Source organism: Oryctolagus cuniculus, chromosome 1 (assembly GCF_051225735.1).
Source record: "Oryctolagus cuniculus isolate XC-2025 breed Fujian yellow rabbit chromosome 1, ASM5122573v1, whole genome shotgun sequence".
In the NCBI taxonomy this organism is placed as follows: Eukaryota; Metazoa; Chordata; class Mammalia; order Lagomorpha; family Leporidae; genus Oryctolagus; species Oryctolagus cuniculus.
In genome coordinates this window covers 66,670,060-66,696,338 of record NC_142867.1, presented here as the reverse complement: position 1 = coordinate 66,696,338, position 26,279 = coordinate 66,670,060, and the positions used below count along the sequence as shown (strand labels likewise).

At 60.4% G+C, this 26,279-nt stretch overlaps 2 protein-coding genes across 6 annotated transcripts in view; one reads left to right on the top strand and one right to left on the bottom strand.

Annotated features, from left to right (window-relative positions):
- Positions 1-8,761, top strand: part of MAP6 (microtubule associated protein 6) — a 70,345-nt gene extending 61,584 nt beyond the window's left edge. The window contains exon 4 of one of the 2 annotated variants that reach the window (XM_070075499.2): positions 7,200-8,761. In XM_070075499.2, the coding sequence (XP_069931600.2) occupies positions 7,200-8,622 (1,423 nt within the window). In that variant the 3' untranslated portion in view covers positions 8,623-8,761. The remainder of the gene's footprint in view (positions 1-7,199) is intronic. The other variant, XM_008263854.5, reaches the window with a different exon arrangement.
- Positions 8,762-16,893: 8,132 nt separating this feature from the next.
- SERPINH1 (serpin family H member 1) lies at positions 16,894-24,750 on the bottom strand. 4 transcript variants are annotated; one of them, XM_017344649.4, is made up of 6 exons: positions 24,609-24,707; positions 23,434-23,477; positions 20,721-21,382; positions 20,287-20,385; positions 19,963-20,195; positions 16,894-17,814 (listed from the first exon to the last, which is right to left on the bottom strand). In XM_017344649.4, the coding sequence occupies exons 3-6, from the start codon at positions 21,340-21,342 to the stop codon at positions 17,512-17,514; spliced, it is 1,257 nt and encodes a 418-aa protein (XP_017200138.3). In that variant the 5' UTR covers positions 21,343-21,382; positions 23,434-23,477; positions 24,609-24,707; the 3' UTR covers positions 16,894-17,511. The 4 variants fall into 4 exon arrangements, with proteins under 4 accessions (XP_017200138.3, XP_069931596.1, XP_069931587.1 ...); XM_070075495.2 differs by having other exon boundaries at positions 24,428-24,610; XM_070075486.2 differs by lacking the exon at positions 24,609-24,707 and adding an exon at positions 23,832-23,914.
- Positions 24,751-26,279: the final 1,529 nt, after the last annotated feature.

The window sequence follows — 26,279 nt, the reverse complement described above, 5'->3', positions numbered from 1 at the left end:
TATTTGGCCTTCACGGCTTGGTCTCAAACAAGGTTAGAGAGTCTGTGGCTATCAACCTCATCTACAGATAAGGAACTCAAAACATGGCGATTGAGTAACAAAGCCACGCGACTTGCAGGTGGCGAGCCAGGTGTGAGCCCAGGGGAGCATGGCTGTGGAACCCGCTCCTGGTCCAGGTTTGGGGGCCATCTCTGGGACTCCTCTTGTGCAGATGTGCGTCTTCCTGAAGACACGCTCTCCTCCTGCCTCGCTCGCTCGCTCGGAAGCATCTGGAAAGCGAGTCCCATGCAGGGCACAGGGCTGAGCTGGAGCAGCACAGTCCGCCCTCCCCTGCCCAGAACTGAGCCTTGTGGTGGCAACATATTTCCTAGCTGTGGTCCCGGCTGCACTTCCCGTGGTGACGAGCCCCAGCTCGGGGGACTCTGGGTGCCCTGGGCTGGCAGGCCGATTGGCAGCCACACAGGTAGGCCTGACAGGTGTGAGTGTGGAAGACAACTCTTGGGCCAGGATGCATTGGTCGAGGGCGGGGCTGTCATTGGTACTGGAATTGGGGTGGGTGAGGGGTGCGGTATGTAGTGGGTGCAAGAAAGGCTAAAGTAAACTGGTCCTGGACAGGAGATACAGGGTGGAACTCTGAGTTGGGATCTGCAGAAGTCACTGGCTCCAGCCAGAACCAGTCAGGGCTGGCTCAAGCCAGACCTCATTCAGACATCTGTGGGCAAACTTGGAATGTCTCAGAAGCCACAGCCATGGGGACGATCCTAGAGAAGACAGTGCTCCTCCGCTGAGCCTCGGACGGTGCCACTCGCTTGCTGTGTAACCTCAGGCAACTCACTTTCCCTTCCTGAGCCATTTCTACTTCCAGCAAATGAAAGTGAGAAAGACCCCTATCCTACAGGGTCTGGTTGCCATGAGAACTAAATGGCATCTTCTAGAAAGTCCTCTCAGGAAACCTTGAAGAGATGTTGTTATAACTGAGGAGGCTGGAAAAGGTGCTAGGGCAGTCACAAATAGGAAAGGATTTGCATGGCGTGTCGATGTGCTGACCAGAATTGGGGCTCGCGTGATGCTTTCTAAAGCACCTTATCTGGGATGTACGTGCCCTACTGTGCGCCGGCCGTGCTAGAGTTCCCTGATTCTCCAACACGGTTAGTGGCCTGGCAGAGTAAGCATTTATTAAGTGACTGTGGAAGGAAGCAAGCAAGAGGGGTGAGGGAGGGAGGGGGAGGAGGAGGGGAAAGGACAGGGAAGGAAAGAGATGAAGGCTGGGTGAGAGAGAGACAGCTGCAAAATCACCTGCTGGGGGCTGCTGCGGGGGTGCGGCGGTGGGTGCTGTAGGGACGTAGAAGGAGGAGGCAGAGGCCCTAGAATGGAATCTGCAGTGGCTGAGGAGCGGGCTCCTGGGCAGTCGGCGGGGGGCGGCCGTGGTGACGTGCCAGGGTGACAGCCAGGGCCGCCGAGGGCTGCTCCGTGAAGGCATAGACGCCAGGGTGGAGGTGTGTCCAGTGTGGAGAGCAGGCCAGCAGCACGGCTTTCTTCTGAGGCTGACACCTCCCGAGGGATGGGGCCCACGGAGGTGTGCTGAGTGGAGCAATCTGGAAACCAAGTGCTGTGTGGGCGGGTGTCGCCCAGAGAAGCCAGTGAGGGCACACGTCTCTGCCCCCTGCAGGTACCTGAAAGGCCACGGGGAGGGCGTGGGGGGAGCAGGCAGAGTGTGACACTTCCCGAAAAGGTAGCCCCAGAGCACAAATCCCATCATTGCGGGGAGTGGAGAGGAGCCACCGGCTCAAAGTCAGGTTCTGTTGGGCTCTGTGGGGCTGTGGGTTCGTGAAACAGAGAGGGAGGACTTGTCCAGCCAAGGGATGTCTCTGCTCCTTTCTGAAGGGAGCCTGGAGCCCCTTCTGCTTAGGAGAGACCCAGGCTGCTGAGAGCGCTGGGCCCGGGGTTGGCGGAGGTGCTGGCCCGGCTGGTGGCACTGTGTTTGTGCAGTGTGTGGACAGGTGCGGGGCCCCCGAGGCATCCTCGGCTGTGCGCCCAGCACACAGCAGGGGCTCGTTTGGTTTTGTCTGAAGAAGGAATAAAGGAGCAAAGAGGATAGAGAGAGAGAGCCACACAGCTGCCCTACAGGACTCCCACCGGTCCCTGCCGGGTGCCAGACACTCGTGCTGCACAGATGACCAGGACTGCCCAGGGGCTAGTGGGAGACGCAGACCATCATCAAATGGCACGGTCGCTGCCAATCCAGGGGCTGCCAGAGTCCTGGGGACGGTGGGGAGAGGCTGAGCCTGAGTCCTTGTTTTGAGAACTTCTTGTCTCCTGCAGTTCCTACAGAACTGAGCCTCTGCAACGTGGTTTCCGTGGTTTCCGTGGCGATCCCCCTGGGGGGGCTGCCCTCCCAGGCATGGGGTTAGGACTCTGAGAAACCTAGGCAGAAACAAAGCCATGAGCTCATGCTGTTCGCTGTCACCCTTCCTGCCCCCCAGGCTCCGTGCCTGCCACCTGCCCCGGGGATGTCGAGAGGCCCAGGGTTCAGTCCTGGACCTGTGGCCTGTTGATGGTGTGGCTATGGGAGCATCACTTGCCCGGAACTGACACTGACTAACCGTCACCTGGATACCAGGAGCACGCCAGGGCGACAGCCAGGGCCTGCTTCCTATCAGGCTGTTTTGACGCTGCATGAAATCTTGTAGGTTAGAGAATGCCCGCTTTTCACAGAGCCGCTGCTTGCTGAATGCAGCTTGCTGTCTCCATCCGGGCTTCCCGCTCCAGAAGGCAGGGCTGCAAGGACGGGGCCCTAAGCGGGGCGCACTGCCCAAGTCCCATGGTGCAAGGGGAGACGATGTGGGAAGGCGAAATAGCATGCAGGGTGATTGTAAGACCAGAATTGTGGGCCGGGGCAGGATGGGGGAGGGAAGGAAGTCTTGTCTCCCGGTGGTCTGGGCAGGGCTCCATCATCTGCTTCCAGACTGTCAGCGCGTGCTCAGCAGGCGTCGGCTGTCTCCTTGGAAACAGGGAGCAGGCAGAATGTGAGGTGTCTGAGGGTTGGGCCCAAAGTGTGCCATGCTGTGCAAGTCAAGGTCTGTGCACTCTGAACCCCTCAGCCTAGCGGGGTACCCTTAATCCAAAAGAACCCAAGCAGGTAGCTGAGCTAAGGGAGAGCTCGCAGCAGGGGCCTGGGCCGCACTGTGGGGCTGCGCTCTTGGAAGAGGCCTGCGGGGTGAGCAGGCCAGGTGCAGAGGGAGCCAGGGAGTCTTCCAGGCAGAGGACAGCATGCGGGAAAGCTGTGCGTGGGAAGGAGTGGGGCGAGCCGAGGCCCGGTGGCTGAGGGCTGGGCTCGCGGCATGCGGCAGTGAGTTGTGTGGTATAAGGGACCTTACTCTTTACTCTGAATGCAAGGAGCAGCCACGGGCCCGCTGTCAGCAGGGATGGGACAGGATCGGGTTTGCCGTCTCAACTGTTCTGATTTCTGTGAGAGGGTGGACAGGAGAGAGCTGGGAGAACTGGTGCGGGGACCCCCACTGGGAGGCTGTGACAGTAGCCTAGAGGGTGGCTTGGGGCTGTGGAGGAAGGGAGGGAAGCAGGGGTCAAGGGATTATCAAGAAATGACTGTTCTGAGCAGAAATAGCCATGACTTGAAGGACAGACTGAGGGTTTTGAGGGCGAGGGAGCCCTCATGGGCGAGGGAGCCCTCGTGGGCGAGGGGGCATGGAGGGACCGTGCGTCAAGTTCCAGCAGCAATCATTTCTTTCCTCTGGGCCCGCTGTGCTGTGATGGCATCGGCCTCGCGGGAGCAGGGCAGCCTGCCCTCGGGCAGCTCACGTCTCCTCTCATCAAGCATCGGGAGCTCTCCGAATGCGGGGAGAGAGACTGTGAAATCATGCTGCCGGGGAAATGAGATCCAAACGGTGTGGAGAGACCCTTTGAGGCGGCAGTGAGACCTGAGCCGAGCCTCCAAGCACAATGCAGGCTTCCACGGGGAAAAGCAGTGAAAGGGGGCAGTCCATGGAGCAGAATGAGAGCCGCAATCCCAGGAGAACACAAAATAGCAAGAGAGGATTATGGGAGGAGGGGCTGCAGGAAGCCTGCCTGTCTCCAGGCGCCCGGAAGCAAACCAGTACTGCAGCTAGGACTGTGGTTCGCTCACAGAACACCCCCTGGTGCTCCACAGGTAGCAAGAACCAGAATTCATTACCCCCATTTTACAGATGGGGAAACAGAGGTCCTTGTGGTTGACCAGTTGCCCAAGGCCTCTCGGGCAGGCCTGGTAGATCTTTCCAGTTTCTGAGGGGTTAGGGCTTTCAGGCACTCAGGCTGGGAGTGAAAGGGCCTGTGTCCTGTGCCAGGGAGGACTCACAGCTGGCCCAGGCTGAGCAGGTGGGCTGAGCCCAAGAGCAGCTGATCTCATGCACCCAGCTTCCCCTCTGAGGGGCGGCCTTGTCACCATACTTCCGTGCTTATTTTCAATGACTTATAATAGAAGGCGTTTAGGGGAATGGGGACATTATACAGTGCTCCTCACGAGAGATTTACATGTTACCAGGTGTTGTTTTTTGTTTTGAAACTTTTATAGATTAACTATTCACTTCTAAAACTGAAGCAGCCCCCGTGCGTTTCTCTGTGCCCGAGGAAAAGCCCTCTCTGACTGTCCCTCCCTCGGTCCCTCAGGGCTCTGCCAGTCTCCCCTCCCCAACCTCCCGCCTGAGAGGCCGGCGTCTGTGTGATCACCACAAGGTCTCCCATGTGGATGGCAGGGGCCCAGGTATCTGCGCCATGTTCTGCTGCCTTCCCAGGCATATTTGCAGGGAGCTGGATCAGAAGTGGAACCACCGGGACGAGAACCGGTGCTCCTAGGGGATGCTGGCAGCTAGGCGACAGCTTAACCCACTCTGCCACAATGCTGCCCCCCCATTACTCATTTTATATTAAATCACAAAGCTAATCCGTTAGACAGTCTAATATGCCCAGTTATGTTAAACATTTTGAATACTTCTGAACTGCATCTATACATATTGTTCCTAAACTTAATACAAAAAAGTGGTATTTGAGGTTTGCTTTTATTCACCATTTCTATCTTAATTCTAAGCCCTCCCATGACTGAAGACATTTACCTGCCAAGGAAGAAAGTTTACTAAACACAGCAGTGTGGGATCATGTTTCCACACATGTTCGGGCTGTGCTCACAGCCGGCTCATTCAGTAGGAATTCAGGGCCTGGCATGGGAGATGGTGCTGCGCACACTCAGGGAAATGTGTGTACGGGCTGGCCTTCTTCATGCTCTGCACGCCCGCAGGGGCTCTGGTCCCAAATCCTGCCGGTGGGGTGGGGTCTGCAGCGTAAGCCCCTGAGACCGAGCTGAGCCCCAGTCACCTTCTCTTGTCCCATCTCAGCTCCCTCGCCCGTCAGGATGACCTCAGCCAGCTCAGCTGCCAACCCCAGAGGACACAGTCCATCGATTTTCTGCTTGATTCTGTTCTGATTCGCTTTTCACTTTGTTGCTCCGGCCTGGAGAGGTGCTAATGCCATCCTTGGACTCTGCGTGCTCCTGCCAGCCCTGCCCAGCTCGCTCCTCCAACACGAAGTCCTAGCGATGGCAGCCAGCCTTGCTCCCGCGTCGTGGTCCCTGTGAGGAAGCCGAGAGGACAGGCTGCCCGTGCCACTGGGCCCGGCTGGCTCAGGGCACTGACCACAGGGAAAAGCTCTTAGATCAGGATGATGGCAGGGCAGGAAAAGAAAAAGCTAAAACTGTGTCATTTCACTTCTGAGTACACAGCCCTAATAACCCCTAACAAGTTCTTGGGACAAGGTGCCCGATGTGCACAGCCTGTAGTCATCCTAAACCTCTGAGCAGATATCCCTGTACCCAGTGAACAGATGGCAAACTCGAGGCCCAGGGCATGAAACCGTGATGAGCTAAGAGAGTGTCACCAAGCGGCTCCTGCTCAGAAGCCTGACAGGAACGGGAAAACTGCTCGGGTGGTTTTTGGCGTATGGATTGCATTGCTAGCAGGTGTAAAGGGAGCAGTAGTCACAGCTCCTCGGGGAAGAGCCCTGGCCCCGGACTGCAGTCCCTCTCAGCACCTCCATTTCTTCATCTGGCGGCAAGGGGTCGCGGCGTGCTCCCTGCGTGCTTTGCTGGGCGCTGTGTGGCTGACGTGAGCTATGAAGAGAAGGGTGTGGAAAGCGGGGTGTACCAAGGGTGTCAAGGGCTCGTGACGCTGGCTGAGCCAGGCCATTCCTCAATGATGACTTTCAGTGGCCTGCCCATGAGGGTGTAGCCGTCAGCCAGGGGGCGCACCAGTGTTTGCCCGTGGGTGTCAGGGCTGTCACAAGCTCCCCATAATGTGGATGGGCTGAGGACCAGGCTGTGTGGCTGTAGCAGGGGAGGTAGAACAGATGGGGAGGAGCTGGTGAGAGACTTGAACCTGTGACTGCAGCGAGGTCAGCCCAAGAGCCCAGGAGCTTGTGGGGGCAAGGGTCTGAGGAGGGGGAACAGGGAGTGGGGAGGGAGTGAGGGGCCGGGGCCTTGCCACTGCCTGAGGGCGAGCCCCAGCCAGTTGCCTGTCAATGGCAGGGAGGGGCAGTAGGGGTGCTGCAGGCAGTAACGGGGTGCATTATTATAATCATGAAACGAATGGAAAGCCAGGCTGGTTTTGAGTGTGTGCCAGCCCTTCCATACGACATCGCGATGGAGCACTTTTCCCCTCTGCCTGGGAAGGGGAGCAGAGGGGCTTCCCCGAGTCCTAGGATGTGGTGGACCCTCGCCCTTAACAGGGGTGGAGGAGGGGAAGGTGACTTGGAACTCCAGACGGACTAGGAAAGAGCAGCCTGACCCGCAGGGGCATCTGAGCGAGCAGCTGAGATGGGGGCCCAACGACCCTGCGGGAAGGCGTGGGGGCCTGGGTGGAGTGCCCCTGGACGCCTCTGAGGCCAGCTGCAGTCCTGCCGTCCTCACTGGGGCGTACCCACACACCCTGTGCCACCGTGCAGGTTATAATCAATTGGCAAGCACATTGAATGACCCATCCCTGAGCCTGCCCCACCCCCATCCCACGTTCTGTACCAAGAAGACAGAAATCAGATGCTCCTTCTGGCTCTGCGGCCAGAGCTGCGCTGCCCAGGCTCCACCGGGCAATCTGTGCTCTGCCCTGGCCCTGGCCTGAGCTCTGCCCTCACAGTGACCGCCTCTCTCTCCTTTGCAGGAGCCTGGTCCAACCTGCCAGTGACTCAAGCAAGAATCAAGGTCCTGTGGTCCCAGCACCAGGCAAGGATCAAGATGGTGCGGTTCCTGGGCCCCTAAAGAAGGAGGGCTCTGTGATCTCAGCACCAGTCAAGGACCAAGCTTCCCCGGGCCCAGTGCCTCCAAAGAATCAAAGTCCAGTGGCTGTGGCGGGAGTTACAGAGCAAGGTTCCAGCACGTCACAGTTGCCGCAGGATCGCCAGCCTGCAGGCCCTGAGCCTGTGAAGACTCAGGGTCCTGTGGTTCCAGCACCTGCCAAAGATCAGGGTCCCAGGGGCTCAGCACCTCTCAAGGATCAAGAGCCCCTGGTCCCAGGGAACCTGCAGGCTCCAGGTGCTGTGCTCCCAGCACCTGTGAAGAAGGAAGACCCCGTGGCCTCTGAGCCTATGAAGGAGCGAGGTTTAGTGGCACCCGAGCCAGTCAAGGACCAGGGAGTAGGCATCCCAGAGCTTCTGAAGGGTCACGATGCTGTGGCGGTGGCACCTGCAGAAAAGCAGGGTCCCCTGGTCTCTGAGCCCATGAAGACACCGGCCCCCACTGTCACAGCCAAGGACCTGGGTCCCCTGGTCTCCGAGCCCATGAAGACACCGGCCCCCACTGTCACAGCCAAGGACCCGGGTCCCATGGTCCCTGAGCCCATGAAGACGCAGGTCCCCACTATCATGGCCAAGGACCCGGGCCCCCTGGTCTCCGAGCCTGTGAAGACGCTGGCCCCCACTGTCATAGCCAAAGACCTGGGTCCCCTGGTCCCCGAGCCTGTGAAGGCACAGGCCCCCACTGTCACAGCCAAAGACCTGGGTCCCCTGGTCCCCGAACCTGTGAAGACACAGGCCCCCAGTGTCACGGCCAAGGACCTGGGTCCCCTGGTCCCTGAGCCTGTGAAGGCACCAGCCCCCACTGTCACGGCCAAGGACCTGGGTCCCCTGGTCCCCGAGCCTGTGAAGGCACAGGCCCTCACTGTCATGGCCAAGGACCCAGGCCCCCTGTTCTCCGAGCCCATGAAGATGCAGACCCCCACTGTCATGTCCAAGGACCTGGGTCCCCTGGTCCCCGAGCCTGTAAAGGCACCAGCCCCCACTGTCACGGCCAAGGACCCAGGTCCCCTGGTCCCCGAGCCTGTGAAGGCACCAGCCCCCACTGTCACGGCCAAGGACCTGGGTCCCCTGGTCCCCGAGCCTGTGAAGACGCCAGCTCCTGTCATCCCAGTGCCTCTGCAGGATCAAGATCCTCTGGTGCCAGCACCTGCAAAGGACCCAGGTCCTGTGGTCCCTGAACCTCTGAAGACTCAAGGGCCCAGGGGCCCTCAGCTGCCCACTGTCTCACCTCCACCCCCAGTAGTGATCCCAACCGTCCCCCACGCAGAATATCTCGAGGGTTCCCCTTGATGCTCACGCCTCGGTGTGCCCGTGAAGGCGCTGGCAGTGGAAGTGCTGCCCTTCCGGTGGCAGGGAAGACACACATTTACTCTGCATGAAACGTGCCCTACCGTCCTGCTGGAAGCTAATAAAACTGGCCCCTGGCTCAGTGGCGTCCCTGTGTCTGTCTGTCTGGGTGTCTGTATAGCTCGGCGTGATGCTTGTTTGCCAAGGGCTCAGTCTCATCCAAGGGTCAGGCTTCTTGAGAAAGCCAGGCCTCTGGTCACAGGTGGCAGGACACCAAGCAGGGCAGAACGTGAGACACGTCTGGAGCCCCCCACTCATCCACACACAGCAGACTTCTGGGCAGCTGCTTTAAGCCAGGCTCCACGCTGAGCACTGGGTGGAGAATCCTGGTCTTGTGACCATAAAATGTGGTGAGAGTGAGGTCCTGGGACACGTAAAGGCTTGCCATTGGGGGTTGGGAGGTGGGAACTCCCAAAAAAGACTCCTGCTTCGTGCAAAGGTCTTTTTAATTTTTAAAAAATATTTACTTGTATTTATTTGAAAGACTTTTTTGGGGGGGCGAGATCTCCCATCCACTGGTTCACTCCCCAAATGGCCACAACAGCTGGGGCTGGGCCAGGCCAAAGCCAGGAGCCTGGAGCTCCAATCAGGTCTCCCACATGGGTGCAGGGGTCCAAGCACTTGAGCCATCTTCCACTGCTTTCTCAGGTGCGTTGGCCAGCAGCTGGATTGGAAGTGGAGCAGCCCGGGCTCAAACCGGTGCCCATGTGGGATGCCAGCATCTTCGGCAGTGGCTTAACCCACTACACCACAGTGCCGGTGGTGGTCTTTTTTAAAGGCACTCAGCTCAGTTTCATCATCACAGGAAGTACTGGTGACTCTCACACTGTCCAGTTTTCTGAGCAAACCTCCCATGTGCAACTGGACTGGAGCTGCCTCCTCACCCCATTCCCAATAGCTCTAGGGTTTTCTGCAGCCAGAAGCCACCCACCTAGCAAGCAAGGTTTCTTCCTGCCCAACACAGAAGTAGCCATCAGAGCCTGCTGTCAAGGACCCCTAAAGTGTCAGGGACCTGAGACAAGCAGAGGCCGCCTCCGGGGGGCTCTGTGCTGTTGGGGCGCCCTGTCCTACTTTCAACTCAACCTCTGCTCCCCCAGCAGTCTCAGGATGCGCACACCCAGGGCCAGGCCTCTCTGAGATGCCAGCAAGTCTCCCTGACGGGGCAGATGGACGGCCGGGAGGCCCTCTGGAGACAGCTGGCCCATTCAACGCCCAGGCACTGTCAGGGGAAGCCTGTGGGGCCAGGAGCACTGCCCACCGCAGCAGCGGGAGCCGTGGCCCGAGGGCGCGGGTAGAACGGGCAGCCTCCGCCTCCTCCACATCGTCCATCGCAACATGGTCCCGCGGGTTGGAGGAGATCCTGGGGCGGGAAGCCTCCAGCCTCGGCCAGGCCCGGCTCGGCTCTCGGCTGCTGGGAACACAGGCCCCAGAGGGCGGCCAGGGGCTGCCAGGTGCTGGGCCCCACCTGCGGCTGCGCAGATTAAGGTGGGCAGTGAGCAGGACCCTTGGCCCTCTGTCCTGGGTGCCTGGTTCTCTCCGCGGCCGCCATTCCCCAGCCTCTCAGGGGCACCGGCGTCCCCACACTTCCTGTGGGCTCCCCCATCTCCTCGGAGGCGGGCGGGACAGGCTGGGGGTGCTCGCTGTCCACCACCCACGGGAAGGCGGGTCCCTGGAGACCCCGGGGGAGGGCTGGGCAAAGGCGCCCGGTTACTCCCTTGCTCATCCTGCGAGGCCCTCCTGGCCACCTGGGCCCGTGTGGGTGGGGGAGAGGTGGGGTCCGTCGCAGAGCGTCGGGTGAGGGGCGCACTCCACCCACAAGACCTGTGAATCTGCCCACTTTCTCTCTCTCTCTCTCTCTCTCTCTCTCTTTCTCTCTCTCCGCCTCTCCCCAGCCTCTCCGCCTCACACATGGCCCAAGTGGTAAATCGGTGCACAAACCACAGCACCCAGGAGGTAAGGAACGGCACGTTTCTTTACTCTGGTTAGAAGCCCTTGGCTTCTCCTTGCCAGGGTTGGCAGGAAACCTGGCATTAGTCATGTTCCCAGGGCCTCACCCTGCTTCCGGAGTGGGTCACAACTCCAGGAGGCTTCGGCCGTCCTCAGAAGACATACACAGGTCATCGCTGTGGCTCTCCCGGGCCCAACCAGTGTGGCGCTGTGGGTGCCACTCCCTGCACCCCAGGGGCTTGGCTGGGAGCCCAGGAGCCCACCTAGGTTGCCATATTTATGCCAGCTTTGCCCAGACATCCCCATGGCCATCCTCACCTGGCCATTCCCTCAGAAGCCCTGCAACCCAGCCCCCAGCTCCTGGCCCTTTCCCTCCCCTCGGCCTGCACCTTGGGGCCGTCCGGTCACCACTGGCCCTGGCTTGGTCCTGGACTTGGGTGGCCAGGGCTGCAGCACGCACATCCCCGCAGTGGCGTCCGCACCTTCTCACCAGCACCTGTGATGGGCTTCGTCATGACAGCAGCCACTTCTGCTTATTCTACAGCACAGAGTTTTTTTCTCACCCACCCAACAGGGGGCTAAAACGTAGCTGCTGAGGGTGAACGGACATGCAGGAAACGACTGGCTTGGGCAGGAGGATGAGGTGGGTTTGGTGCGTGGTGAGTGGGACACGGCCATGCGGCAGCAGGGAAAGGCTGTGGGACGCGGTGGGCTGAGCCTGGGAGAGGCGTCTGGACCTCACCAGCCTAGAGGGTGCGAGAGGCCTGGAGCAAGGGTGAGCTTCCCCAGAGAGGGTGTGGAGAGTGACAGGTGGAGGACCCGGGCAGAGCCCAACCCTGGGGGGACAGGCGGAGGAAGGAGGTCCCAGCGGAGCCGCCACGAAGCAGCAGAGGAGTCTAAGGAGAACGGCCGGAAGTGCTTTCCGATGAGATGGCTTAGAGCTGTCCCTGAGCCAAGTGGACGCACGCGGCTGCCCGCTGAGGCCGAGCGAGGGCCGTGAGCAAGTTCACCACAGCACTCTCCCAGCGTCCATGTCGGCTGGAGATTTTTTGTTGTTGTTGTTTTGTATTTCTAAAGTCAATGTTTTAAAATCCTCATTGCAGTAGTCATAAAGAGAACAAGAATGATCGGGGTGACCTCCAGCTCTGGGGTAGCGGGCACCACGGCCCGATTCCAGCAAAGGGGGCATAGGAAGGGGAGAGATTCGTGTTTTCATAGCCTGGGAGTGACTCACGCCGGCCCATCCAGCAATCCTGGAGCAAGTCCACTAAGAATGGAGAATGAACTGTGGCTCCGCTAATTACATTCTTGGTCCCTGGTGCCTCCCACACAGGCCCGTTCTCAGCTCGGCCCAGCCCAGAGCTAACAGCCCTTCCTTAAAAGGAGGAAAAGTGCTGGCCAGGGAGCGCCCTGCCTTGCTTGCATATCCTAGGCACCTGCCCACATTGCACCTCCTGTCAGGGGTTGCCATGGGCCCAAGCCCAGCCTCCCACCTGCTGTGCACACCTGAGTTGCCTTTGGGCTCATTGGGCCCTCAGGGCTGGCAACAGGCAGAGCTGCTGGCCTTCAGCTGGGCCGCCTGGAAGCCCCGCTGAGAGCTGCCAGTCTGCAGATGCGCCCAAACAGCACCCCAAAACGCGACGTATACGGCCCCCAAAACCTTCCCAAGCCCAACAAGTGTCGTGCTTGGTCTTCTCACCAGCAAGGCACAGAGAGCACAGCACGGTGCCGCAGATTCTGAGGGTCCCTCGGGGCGCTGAACACCCAGGCGGGCGCTGAGGGAGCAGTTTCCTTAGGGATTTCGCTCCCCTGCGCAGACACGCCGGTAAAAGCCGCACCTGCATCTTTCAAGTCCTTGATGGCAGCACACCTCCACCAGCTCAGAGTCACGGCTTTCCTGTTGGTTTATTATTCTGGTACAAAAGGCAAGACCCAGAGCTAACGTGAGGGTTCTGCCCATAAGTCCCGGTCACATACTTGGAAACTAAGACCCTAATCACAGGATGAACCAGCGTCCCAGTGGGCTCCCGGCACCTGGGCTTGGGTCAGAAGTCCTATCACCATCTGACCAGCGTGCCTCCACCCCATGGCACCTGTGTCCCCGGCAGCTGGCTGGGGTGGACTCACAGGGTGCCCAGCCCCAGGCCAGGGTGCTCAGGCAAGTGGCCCAGGCCATCGGCGGGGAAGCCTCGGTGGAAGACCAGAGCGTGTATCTGTGCAGGTCCTGGCCTCCCTGACCTTCCAGGGACTTTGGGTGAGAGATTGACATCCCTCCCATGGTGACTGAAGTCAGGCCTCTCATTGCCAGCCCTAAGGGTTTGCTTTGTGTTCGGCTCTTCCTTGCTGTGCCGGTTGCAGAGACGGAGCTGCCCAAGCTGGGGTCCACTGCTCCCGTTGGCCCCCATTCAGTCAAACCTTTGCTAAGGACCCCATGGGCCAGGCCACGCTGCCTCCCACTTGAGGCCTGCCTTCCAGGGTAGTCCAGTGCCCTGACTTGCTCTGCTCCCCTGGTACTCCTTACTTCTGGGTGCCTCTGTGAACAGAGGGTCTTGCAAGCTCTATAAGAGGGAGCTATGCAGTGGCGCACTAGGTTAATCCTCCTCCTGCAGCACCGGCATCCCATATGGGTGCCGGATTCTAGTCTCGGTTGCTCCTCTTCCAGTCCAGCTCTCTGCCGTGGCCCAGGAGGGCAGTGGAGGGTGGCCCAGGTCTTTGGGCCCTGCACCTGCATGGGAGACCAGGAGGAAGCACCTGGCTCCTGGCTCCTGGCTTCAGATCTGTGTAGCTCCAGCTGTTGGGGCCATTTGGGGAGTGAACCAATGGAAGGATGACATTTCTCTCTGTCTCTCTCATTGTCTGTAACTCTATCTGTCTAATTAATTAATTAATTAATTAAAAAAAAAGAGGGCTGTCTCTGTGGCGTAGTGGATAAAGCCACCACCTGCAATGCCAGTGTCCCATATGGGTGCCGGTTTGAGTCTCAACTTCTCTACTTCCAATCCAGCTCTCTGCTGGGAAAGCAGTAGAAGATGGCCCAAGTGCTTGCACCCCTGCACCCACATGGGAGACCTGGAGGAAGCTCTTGGCTCCTGGCTGCAGCCTGGCCCCAGGCCTGGCTATTATGGCCATTTGGGAAATGAATTAATGTATGGAAAATCAGTCTGTCTGTCTGTCTGTCTCTCTCTCTCTCTCTCCCTTTTCTCTAACTCTATCTTTCAAACAAATATCTTGAAGAAGAGGTGGAAGTGGAGGAGGAGGGGAGGAAGGGGAGGGGGTGCAGGAGTGGATCTGTGTGGCATCCCCCGTGCCCCTCCTTTGGATTCCTTCTAAAGCAAAGTCAAGAATCCCAGCATTTTGACTTCAATCAACGTAGGCCTTGATTAAACCCAGGTTCCAGTCAACCAGCTCCGCAAATGCTGAAGTTCGCTGGAGCCGGGCAGACGCACTCAGGCCTCACCAAGAAGGGAGGAAGATGGCGGCAGGAGGAGTGAAGGCCGGAGCGTCCTCCCAGCACGAGGCTTTCGCACCCACAGCACTCAGAGCCCCCTTGGCAGAGTGCTGGGCCCAGGGGCCCAGAGCCTCCCTGGGGAGGTCATGACCTGTGAGACAGGCAGGGGAGACACGGGGCAGAGCAAAGCAGGGAGGAGGGGACTCCCAAGGGGGCTGCAGGGGCAGGCAGTGGCAGGAAAGCAGGTTGGGGACATTGGAGGGGCTGAGGGGCCATGACCGCCTGCCCTGGGTCCCCTCCTGGGGTCTCCACCAGGCCCTGCTCTCCTCAGAGCAGTTTACCCCTCCCTGGGGCAGGCCGCCCCAGCTCCCTCTGCCCATCCCAGCTGCCACACCTGCCCAGCTGTCCCTGTGCTCTGGACCCCTCTTTCCCCTTTGCCCCTGCTGCCAGGAGTCTCCTGGCCACTGCAGCCCAGCCTGCCACTGAGGCCCTGTGACCTTGTATCACAGAGCCGTGGGTTCAAGTCCCAGCCCTGCTGTACGGTCTCAAGTTACTGCCTTCTCGTATTAGTGGCTAATATTTAAGGCCGCCTATTTGCCTTTTCCCACGGGTGACCACACGTAACATCACACAACCTTATGAGGGGAGTACCAGCGTCATTTCCGTCTCACTGCTGAAGCTCAGAGTGGCTGTCCCTGGCCCACGGCCACAGAGTCAGGCCGTAACTGATCCGGGACTCCCAGCAGGTGCACCAGGCTCCAGCGCCTGTGCTACTGAGCACCACTGCACCCCAACCTGCACCCGCAACGTGGGGCGCTCAGAATTCAGCAGGTTCCTCCTTTCTCTCAGACCCTCACAAGCACCAGCGGGGGAATAACAGGGTGATCCCCACAATGGCCACTAGGTGGCAGGAAAGATCCACGCAGGGTGCTGATGTGCCTAGAGGGTGTTGACTGGCTGGACCAATCTCTGGCTCCGCACCACCTCTAGTCTGCTCTTCTCTGCCACCCTCACACCAGCAACTCCAGACCCCACTACAGGTTGCCCGGGATGCGGGATGGGGGCTCAGGGCGCTCACCTCTCTCTGGTAGGTGGGCATGCCCTGGGCTGAATGTAGAGTGTACGCAGGCTACAAGCCTTTATTACCGGAATCTGCTCAGTTCCTGTCCTGCCTTCCTGTGGGGCGTGGAGGAGCAGCAAGCCCCAGGGTCAGGCGTGGGCGTTGTGGCACAGGTGAAGCCGCCACCTGGGACGCCTGCTTCTCCTATCAGAGTGCTGGTTAGAGTTCTAGCTTCTCTGCTTCTAATCCAGCTCCCTGCTGACGCATCCTGGAGGCAGCAGGTGAGGGCCCAAGTGCTTCAGCCCCTGTTATCCAGATGGGAGACCTGCCTGGATGGAATTCCAGGTTCCTGGCTTTCAGGGATCTGAGGAGTGAACCAGTGGATGGAAATGCATTCTCTCAGCTTTCAAGTAGATGAGAATAAATAAACATCTTTAAAAAACAAAAAACCCAGCCTCAGCCATTTCACCTGTAAAATGGGATAATCCCGTGCTAGTCAAGCTGTTTGGTGGCTTGGATAAAATTGTATTTGGCACATGGGAGAAGCAAAACACAGAAGTGCTGTATGGTATCACTAAAAAACAATTGCCCTCATCAAGAAGTGCCTACTTTCCCTTCAAGGCAGCCCGCACAGCCTCCTCCTGGAAGCCTACAGTCATGACTTCCTCCTCTGCGTCCCAAAGCCCTGGGGCCCTCAGCCCTTCCTCTGACTCAGCTCGCACACGTGGGAGGCTGAATCTGGGTGCAGGACACCAGGCGCTGACAAACACGGCCCCCCTTCCTGCACAGCTCCCATTCTAGGTGGGGTATAGTCAGTCCATGGGTGACTGCACTAAGCTCTGGCTGACCGAAAGTGGCCCTGCAGAGGTCTAGCAGAACCACCCGCTGGACAGAAGGCACAGCTGGTACAAAGGCCCGAAGGCAGGGGAGCAAGCCTGGCCAGCTAGGACTAGGACGATCCAGGTGGCTGGCACCCCGCGAGCCCAGGGCAAACCCTCCCTCACCGTCTCCACCTCTAGATAAAGCCCAAGGGCACGGAGCTGCTTTACTGAGCCCGCAATAAAGGACAGGCCTGCGGCTCTGGACAATTTGATTAATGCTCCATGGGAGGGAATCCACCGGCCCTTCTGCTGTCCCGTTCACAACTAAGTGGACTCCTCCGAACTTGCCCGGGGCCCTCCCTGGACCAGTAACCCCCATGGCAGAGATAGCTAGAGAGGCTCTCTAGAGAGGCACCCAGGGAGAGGGAGGAACCTGCCCGAGGCCACACGGCCAGCAAAAGAGCCGGGGCTCGACCCTTTCCTCTGCCTCCCTGGCCACTGGTGCCCTGTCCTGCTTGTCCTCTCCCGCCCTGAGGAGCCCTGGGCACCGTGAGAGGCGGCTGGCACAAGAACTGTGTCACAAGGAGTTCCATCGGGTGCCTCCTCTTCCCTGCTCCAAACCCAACATGTGGGCCACACGAGAACGAGGATGCCCATGGGGGGCCCAAGGACTTGGTTGGAGCCAGCCCATCCTCTGGCCGCTGCTCGGTGTGTGCCTGGGCCAGCACCCGGCCCTGGATACGGACTAAGGCCAGCTTGCAGGGAGCGAGGACACAGACACCCGGGCCCTGGGCCCGCCGGGTCCAGCACTGCAGGTCAGGGCCTGCAGCCACCTCTCCCAGCCAGTCGTGCCCCGGGGCCAGTTTCTGCCAGCTCTGGAGACCTCAGGGCGGACTGACGTGGACATCTGCCCCAGTCTCCCACGCGCCAACAAAATCTCCTTGGAAAAGTTTTATTGAAAAACACTTGTACAAATAAGTTCTTGGTCTGACAGCAAGAAAGGCTTGTGTCCCCCCTTCCCTCCCCCTCTTTGAAACACTAAAAAAAAAAAAAAAAAAAAAAACCCACACAAAATGACCCCAAAAGTTCGTTCCCCATGAAGCCAGAGCCTGCCCAGGGCCCCTCCTATGGGCTGTGTCCCCATCCCCTCCCTGGGGCCAGGGCCACTGCTGGCAGCTGCAGCACCTACTGTTGAGTTGAGGACAGCGGGAGAGGTGGGGGGAGCCGGGGAGGGGTGGTGGGGCAGGGGCAGGGGCCCGGCTGGACCGTGGCTCCGTGTGCCCTCACAGGTGAGGCGGTTCATGGCCATAAATATGAACACTGATGGAGGCAGGTTTAGCCACGACTCAGGGGGCAGGGCGGGAGGGCTCTCACCGTGGCATCTGGGGGCCGTGGCCAAGCGTAGGGAATTCCAGCAGGGAACTGGGTCTCTGTCTTCCCACCCCCACCCCGTGGACCACCCAAGGCTGGGCCCTCCCTGCCCACCCCCCCAGTAGCACCCATGTGTCTCAGGAGCCTGTGGCCGTCTCCTGCCACCCCGTGCCCACCCGGGGGCCCTACAACTCGTCCCGCATCTTGTCGCCCTTGGGCCGGACCAGGCGCCCGATGAAGAGCAGGGAGCCGCTCTGGGCGTCGCGCACCAGGAAGATGAAGGGGTGGTCGGCGTAGAAGAGCTTGGGGCTGCGCAGCTCCTCGCGCCCGTAGATGTCCTGGTCGAAGGGGTTGCCGTCCGTGTCCCACTCGAAGGCGGTGGCGTGGAACACGCTGGCCAGGTACAGGTCCTTCTTGCCCGACATGCGCGACAGGTCCGCCTTGTTCTTGTCCATGGCCTCGGTCAGGCCTAGCCCGGCCAGGTGTTTCTGGGGGACCAAGCGAGTGTTGGTGAGGCCACGCTGCAGGCGACTGCCACTCCCTCACCACCCTGAGCTCCCCACAGCCCGGCCTTAAGTCCCACTAGAGCCCCACGAGGGTTTCCCCAGCCCACTCCGAGAGGAGACGGAAACTCAGAAAAAGTCAGTATTTATCCCTGGCACTGCCCGGCAGCCTTGACAGGAGCATTCCCAAGTGTGCGCCTCCCATGGCTTATCTGAAATGCCAGTTCCCTGACACCTGCCCGGGACCCACTGGGTCAGAATCCCCGGGGTGAGCCCAGAGCCTTCCTAAAACACTGCCCAGGGGCCGACGCTGTGCCGCAGTGGGTTAAGCTACCGCCTGCAGTGCCGGCATCCCATATGGGCGCCAGTTCAAGTCCCAGGGGCTCTACTTCCAATTCAGCTCCCTGCTAATGCACCTGGGAAAGCAGAAGATGGCCCAGGTGCTCGGGCCCCTGCACACACGGGAGACTTGGAAGAAGCTCCTGGCTCCTGGCTTCAGACTGGCCTAGCTCTCTCTCCCTCCCTCTGTAACTTTGACTTTCAAATAAATAAATCAAGCTAAAAAAAAAAAAAAAAAAAGAAAGAAAGAAAAGAGAAAAACACTCCCCAGGTGATTCTTGGCACACTCCAGTGGGAGAAAGACTGGTCCCAGGACAGCTACGTCCACGTCTCTCTCGGGGCTTAAAACCTGCCCAGAGACCCGGATGGAGACCCAGGCTCCTGGCTTCAGTCAGGCTCAGCCCCAGCTGTTGCAGACATTTGAAAACTAAATCAGTGAATGGGAAATTTCTCTCTCTCTTTGCCTTTCAAATAAATAAAATTTATAGCTATGTTAAAAAAAAATAAAAATAAAAAGCAAAAGCCCACGCAGCAAGGTCTGTCACCTGTGCCTTTCTTTAGACCAGAGCAGCAGAACAGAGGTGCCCCCTCTAAGGGTCGCGCACATGAGGCCGCCTCCCCGGGTCTCAGCGGCCCTGGACTCAGTTCTGTCCAGTGTGCCCTGCCCGCCTGGCTCTGCACTCTCGGAGCGCAGGGCCCACAGCCAGGCCTCTCTCTGGCTCTCAGTGCAGAAGGGACATCAGGGAGAGTCGGCTGGGTGAACTGCAGTCCCCAGGGTCTCTGCAGGAGACTCGGCCGGGCAGGTGCTAGGCATGCGGTGCTGAGACCCTGGGAGTCCTGCGACAGGCATTCCAAGTGGGCCCCAATGTTCCACCCAGTGACCTGACAAGCCCACTTCAAGCTTCCAGTTCAGTCCACCCCCCAGATTGGCAGGTGGAAGGGCAGAGGTGGGGGTGAGGAGCCGGGGCCAGGCTGGGGTAGGAGACAAGGCTTCTCCCCACAAGCTGTGTGTCCTGAGCCCATACCAGCGCCAGCTCCAGGCTTGGAGCTACCCCACTTCGTCTCATCTCTCCAAGTTCTCTCAACAGCAAATCTGAATCAAGAGCAAATCAGCGGTAGACAGAAGCCCACCATGGAACCGTTTCCGGCACCCGAGGCAGAGCAAGAAGGAAGTTTCTTCTTTAGAGTAGGTCAGAAACTTCTCTCTCCCTCCACACACAAAGGCCACCTCGGTCTTCACCGTGTGGTCTAAGTGGGGTCTCATGCGTCAGGGGGACCTCTGCAGCCCCTGCCCACACCTGTGAGCTCGTGTGTTACCCCTGGGGCCTTGCTGAGCGACCACGTCATCAGCCTCACCCCTGCACCGTGCAGAAGCCTCCAGCTCGGCCGGTCTGGGCCTGGGAGCCTTTCACAGCCAGAGAGGCAGCACAGGAACTTAAGGGCTGGCCTGCTGCAGGAAGTGCCGACTGCTGGCTGTGTGCTCTTGGACGGGTTACTAAACCTTTCTGAGCCTGTTTCCTCGCCTGCAAGATAAAGCTCACAGTCCTGCCCGTAAAGCCATCTTGAGGGCTGAGAGTTCAATGCGCGCATAAAGTGCTGAGCAGAGCACCTGACGTCCGGACACTGTTTGGCCACACTGAGCGGCCAGCATCGCCTTCCTAGGGGAGGGTGGTGGGCAGAGCTTCCCCCACAGCCCAGGGCAGTGCTGCCTGGACATGACAAGGGACTCAGGAGACACCTGCTCAGCTGTGCAATGGGCGCCCCGGAAGGCCTGGGAGCCGGGCCAGCCCTCACCTGCAGGTCATGGGTCACCTCCACCACGCCCTTGGGCAGGGAGATGGCCACTGCCTTCTTCTGCATCTTCCCCATCCAGGTCTTCAGCTGCTCTTTGGTCAGCAGCTTCTCCAGGCGCTCGAGCGGCTCCACGTGGTGGGGCATGATGATGATGAGGCTGGACAGCTTGTGGGCCAAGGGCATCTCCACCATCTGCAGCTTCTCCTTCTCGTCGTCGTAGTAGTTGTAGAGGCCTAAGAGGAGAGCAAAGGGGAGTCTGGGTACACTGGGGGCGGGCACAGCCAGCCCCCAAGCGCCCTGAGCCCTGCTCCACAGGGCACTCACCTGTCCGGTGCATCATCGTGACACCCACGGTGTAGGAACGGGTCACCATGAAGCCGCGGTTGTCCACCATCTTGTGGTGGAACTTCTCATCCCAGTGTGCTGTGCAGGGAGCAGAACACAGGGGTCAGAGGGCCACAGCCCCCCGCCCCTGCAGCCCAGGCTCCTCACCTGTGAATGGGGCCAACAAGGCCCGCCCCCAGCCTTGCTTTAAGGGTTAGGGTCGTTTTCCCAGCTCCCTCAGTGGACTGTATTGAATCCCACACACACAGCACTGGCACTTGGGTTCCATTAAGTACATCTGCTCCCTTCCCTCCCTCCGAGGGGGGTTCCTGCGCCATTCCTTTAAGGGCGAGGCCACGCCCCGCTGAATCTAACTGGGAGGGGTGGGCTTGGCGCAGGTTGCGATAAAGCTTGCCGCCCCGCCCCCGACTCACGCTTGAAGAACATGGCGTTGACGAGCAGCGCGCCGTCCGTGCGCTCCACGTCCTTGGTGACCTCGGGCAGCTTGCCGTCGGTGGTCTGCGCCGCCCACTCGTTGATGGACTGCAGGGCGCTGCGCTTGTCGCGGAAGTTGATCTTGGAGTGCTCGCAGTTGTAATGCTGCTTGCTGCTGCGCACGAAGTCGTCGGCGAAGCTCACCGAGCTGGGCCCGTACAGGCGGCTGCCCAGCTTCCAGGTCACGTTGCGCGCCGTGGAGTTGCTCAGGGAACGCAGCAGCTCGCCCAGGCCCGCGTGCACCTCCTCATCGCGCAGCTGCTCGGCGCTCAGCACCGCCTTGGCCTGCGACGCCGTGGCCGCCTTGCCGCCCAGCGATACGAGCCCCAGCGACGAGGCCACCACCACGGGCGACAGCAGGATGTTCTCCACCGCCTGGTCCTTGGCCATGGCCTGGTACAGGCTGAAGGCCAGGTTGGCGCTGCGCTCCGCCAGCGTGGTCGCCTTGGGGCTCAGCTTCTCCGCGGTGCCGGGTGCTGCCGCCGCCGCGGGCTTCTTCACCTCGGCCGCCAGGGCCACCGCCAGGAGGCAGAAGGCGCTGAGGAGCTGGATGGAGCGCATGGCTGGGAGGCGGGCGTGGACTGCGTGGGCTGCGGGGGACCTGCAGAGAGAGGGCGCCCTGAAGCCCTGGGCTCTCCTCCCCAGCAACCACCCCCAGCCGTGGTCCTGCCACCAAGTCCCTTAGAGATGGAAGGGAGTGCACCCAGACCTGACTCAGGGCTGCCGGCACCTCGGAGGTTGTCTTTGACCTCCTTATCCAAAGTCACCACCAGAGGTCCCTACCAATTTTCTGTCTGGACTTAGCATTCAAGCCTACTGACACCTGAGTGGGTTGTGCCCCCCGCCGTGTGGGGGGGTAGGAAACCAGCTCCATCCCCAGCGCCCCACACATGACAAGAATGTGACACAGGACCACTCGGCTAGACCGGCAGTTGTTCGTCCGTTTGACTACAGATCAGCTCTGCCCTCACCCAGTCCTAGGGGACCTAACCAGTAAGCAGCAGCAGCAGCCAGGCGGGGGTCTGTGGGAAACCCAGGGGTCTGGACAAAGGGCGGCCCCGCCCAGGTGCATGTCTTTCATTCCTACCCGGGGTGTTAATGAGTCACTGGCTGGTTCACTCATTAAATGTGGGAGCCCAGATGCCCTACTCCCGCTGCCCCAGGGTGGCCTTGGGGGTGGGGGGGGTTGTTCACCCAGCCTCCGTCTCCCGTGTCCAAGCTGCAAGGGTCCAGGGCTTCTATCTTGACAAAGACTTGCCCGCCCGTCTGCCCACAGTGCCTGGACCAGAGGGAAATGAGGGGCCTCCTGAGAAAGCAGCAAGGACAGGACCCCAGGGAGGGGGTGAGTCACAGCTCAGCGGAGCAGCCTGTCCACCCTCCAGGAAGCCGGAGGCCCCACTCTGCCCGCCCGCCCACCTGACAGCCAGTGCCACATAGGCCATCCGCTCCGAGGCTCCAGGGCTACCCTCGGCCAGCCTCCCCAGAGCCCCCAGGACAAGAAACAGTGCCCTCTGGGGCCTCCAGTCAGTCTCCACACACACACACACACCCCTGGCAGGCCGCTGCCCCTCTGCTTCTGGCTTCCCCTCTGCCCTGGGCTTCTCCTCAAGGAACAGTGACATTCTGCAGGCCTGGACTCAGGCCTGCCTGCACTTCTGGAAGATTCTATTGCTGCCCACCTCGACACCCAGGCAGGTACCCCCCACCTCCCTGGCTGCCACTGTCCTTGGGGCCTTGAGTGTACAACGGAGAGGAAAAGCTAAGGGTCCCAGGAGAGAGAAGAGAACAGAGGAGTGGGCTTTTGGGACCCACGGGGCCTGAGAAAGAGCACAGAGCCTTGTTTTGAAGGACAAGTGGCGGCCAGCAGAGATCTCAGGCAGGGCCCACACAGGCCCCAGGCCTCCTCCCTGCCAGCCCTGGCCTTGCCCACCAGGCCGGCAGCCTCCAAGGCAGAGTGACCCCATCGCTCAATGCACAAGCGAGGACTCAGCTGCAGAACAGGGAGCATTGCTGATTATTATGCCAGGACCACAGGCACGTGGTCACCCTTCTCAAAGGCCACCGCTCGTCCAAGCAGCACCAGCATCCCCTTCATCCGCGGAGGCCCAGGAGCCCAGCTCCCAGCCCTGCCACGTGGCAGGCAGCTTCGTGACCGCCCCCACCCCCAGCCAACCAGAACCTCAAAGACTGGGAGGGGCTTCTCAAGAAAAGCTCCAAATGAGTGGTTTGGGATTCCTCGGGCGGCCACGCAGCTCCCGCGCTGCAGCGATGGTGACGTGGCAGGCAGGAGGCTGAATTGTCTCCCACGGCCGGCAGAGGGGGGTTTCCAGCCAGGGAGGCAGGAGGTCTGGGTTTCCGTCCCAGTTTGGCATCTGCACATGGATCTCCCTAAGGAGATGCGTGGCTGGGCGAGAGGCTGCCCTGTTCCACTGGGCAGCAGGAATGGAGGAAGGCAAATTACTGCAAGCCAGCCAGCCAGGCCCGGCCCGGCGGCCCAGGGCAGACCTCGTACAGACCCACAGAGAAGCACAGGAGCTCACGCGGCCCACAAATCTGTCCTCAGCTGGTGGGACCAGGTTGGGACCGGATTCAGGGATTTCATAAGGGGGAAAGGGAGGAGCCACTGGGGAACCACCAGAGGGTCTAAAGTACCTGGAAACTGCCCCAGAGGGAGGTCAATGCCTGCCTTTTTCATTCTGAAAGAAAACAGAAGAATGAAGAGGGTGGGATCCGGCAGAGGGGACTGCCCCAGAGGGCACTCCACTGCCCCTGGCACGGCGGGACACATTGGTCCCAGGTCCACAGGGACCCTGCAGCCCGGCCACCTCACTGAGGCCAGGGCAGGGAGCTGCCCACGTGCCCAGGGGGCCCAGGTCCCCAGGGGTGAGGGGGGTCGGGTGGCTCAGGGATCCTTCCTGTCAGAAGCACACAGAGCCCTCCGCCCTCCCAGGCCGCCCCGTGGTGTCGGGTTACAAGGCAGCAGGGACAGCTCTGGGAATCCCGGTGACCAGAGACAAAGAGGGCACAGGAAGGGGGGAAGGGTCCCTGACCACTGAGGACTGCTGGGTGTGGCCCCAGCCAGACTTCCAGGCCTCCGAAGCCCCCTGACGTCCCGCAGGCCTCCATCCGGGCCCTGCAGCTCAGAGGGACCCACAGGAAACCGGGGAAGAGGAGGGGCCAGGCGGCCAGCCAGGCTGGAAGCGACGTCAACCCCCTCCTCCGCTGCCCCAGACGCCTTCGAATGCTAAGCTGGGGGGCAGGGAGCCCCGCTAGTGCCTGGACCCTGCATGGCCTCCGGGGACCCGGCGCCAGTGCACAGCGGAGGGTGGGCACGGAAACCTGTCCTGCCGGCCTCCGCACCCCCTTTGGTTGAGGGGCGGGCGCCAAGGGCCTCCTTTAGCTGCCATCATCTACACCCTCGGTGACTCGGACCCAAGAGGCAGCACCCCCCAGCCCAGGAAAAGCCAAGGCCCTGACATCCCCTCCTTGCCTGCCACCTTCCCTTTAGGAGGTTCACCCCAAAGCTGCCGGCACCTCCAACCGCACCGCTGGCCTGCCCCCCCAACGAAGCGGAACCCTCCAGACCCAGCGGCTCCGCCCTCGCGTCTGCCGCGGGCCCGCCGGTCACCACCACCTCCGCCCCCACCTCGCGGGGTCGCACACCGTCTCCACATCCTCCGCGCACACCGCTGCCCTGGCCCGAAAGCTCGCTCCATCACCGGCTTACCCGCACTCCCTGCTGCCCCCACAGTGCCAGGGCCCCCAGCAGCCCCTGGGCAGCGCCCCTCCCCGCAGATGCCCCGCGCCCTGGCGGCGCCGCCGCTCACCTGGCGGGCTGGGCTGCTCGGGACGAAGCCGCTGTCGCGCCGCGGCCGAGCCTGCTCTCCGCCCGCCCCCAGCGCCCGGCCTATTTATGGAGCTCCCCTCCCCCTGCGGCCCGTCCCGAGAAACTTCTGGAAAGTTGGAAACGCTTCCGGAGGGCGCCCCGCTCCGCCAAAAAAACTGCAAAGACCTCCCCCAAACCGCCCCGGCTCCCGCCCCTCCAGCCCTGGGTCCTACTGCCCCCCTCATCCTGCGCTGCGGGGCTCAGGCCCCGGCGGAGCCTCGGAACCCCCGGGATCCTGCGGACCGAGAAGACAGCGGGCCTCGGACGCAGCCCGCGCTCTCCCCCTGGCTGCACCTTTCTCCCAGCACCCGGTCCCCTGCAGCGGCTCTGCCCAGGAGAGGACCCATCCCCCTTCCTAAGTGCCCTCATGCGCCCCCGCTGTCAGGATGCTTTCCCCATCCAGGGTTCACCCTAAAACCCTCAACCTCCGAGGACCTTCAGTGCCCGCCCGTAGGGGAGAGAGCGCTCTCTCGTGCGGGTCCAGTACCCGACCCTTGCCCTTGGAAGTGCAGGTCCGTTGGAGTAGAGACGACACGCGGGGGGCTGGGCTTGGAGAGCAGAACAGAAAGGGCAACCCTGGCCCTTCGGTGCTGTGCTGTGTGACGCTAAGCAGGTTGCCTGCCTTTTCTGGGCCTCAGTTACCCTGACTATGAAATGTGAATTCCTATATGGGCATGGGTTTGTGTCTCAGCTGCTCCACTTACCATCCAGCTCCCCGCTAATGGCCTGGGAAAAGCAGCAGGAGCCGGCCCAAGTATTTAGGCCCCTGTCACTCAGATGAAGCTCCTGGCTCCTGGTTTCAGCCTGGCCCAGCCCTGGCCATTGTACCCATTTGGGGAATGAACCAGCAGATGGAAGATCTCTCTCTCTCTTTCACATAAATTAATAAATCTAAAAAAGAAAAAAGAAGTGTGATGCTGTCATTCCTCGCTTCTGTCCCCTCTCTCTCTCCTTGGTCATCCCTGCCCCCTACATGTCTGGGTCCCCTCCCACAGGCTCCAGGTCTCACCATAAACTCTTCCTACCCCACCCTCCCGCCACTGTCAAGGCCTTGAGCCCTGAATTAGGCCAGGTGTCCACTGCTGTTCCAGGTGCTAACTGGACAAAGCACCTGCCCTCAAGGATTTGCACTCCAGGGGTGGGTGTGTGTTACCAAGGAGCTCAGCAGGCTGGGTAGGACACCCTCACATCCTCCCTCTTCTTCAGTAGTGAAGTGAGAGACAGCAGAGGGGCAGATGGAGAGGGTGGAGAGACCCAACTACTCACTCATTCATTCAATCAACAAACTGAGCTGTCTTCTTTCTCCCAGGTGCATACATGATCTGAGGAGTGAGTCAACCCCAGCACCCAGCCAATGACCCAAGTCCCCAGCTCGGGGAGTGGGGAGGTTGGGAGGGGCTCTCTGGCCACTGGGTCTGATGGCAGTGACTAACTTCTCAGTCTTGGTTTACCCTGCTGCTCAGGGTCTTCAGATTGGGACCCTGAGTCAGGGCCCAAGAACCCGAGACCACCTGAGCCCTGGGGTGATCTTGGTGGAGCATGGTCATCTTAGGCTTGCCACCCTGGTGTCTTTGGCTCTGGCTGTGGAAGGATCAAAGGATCCTAGCACAAG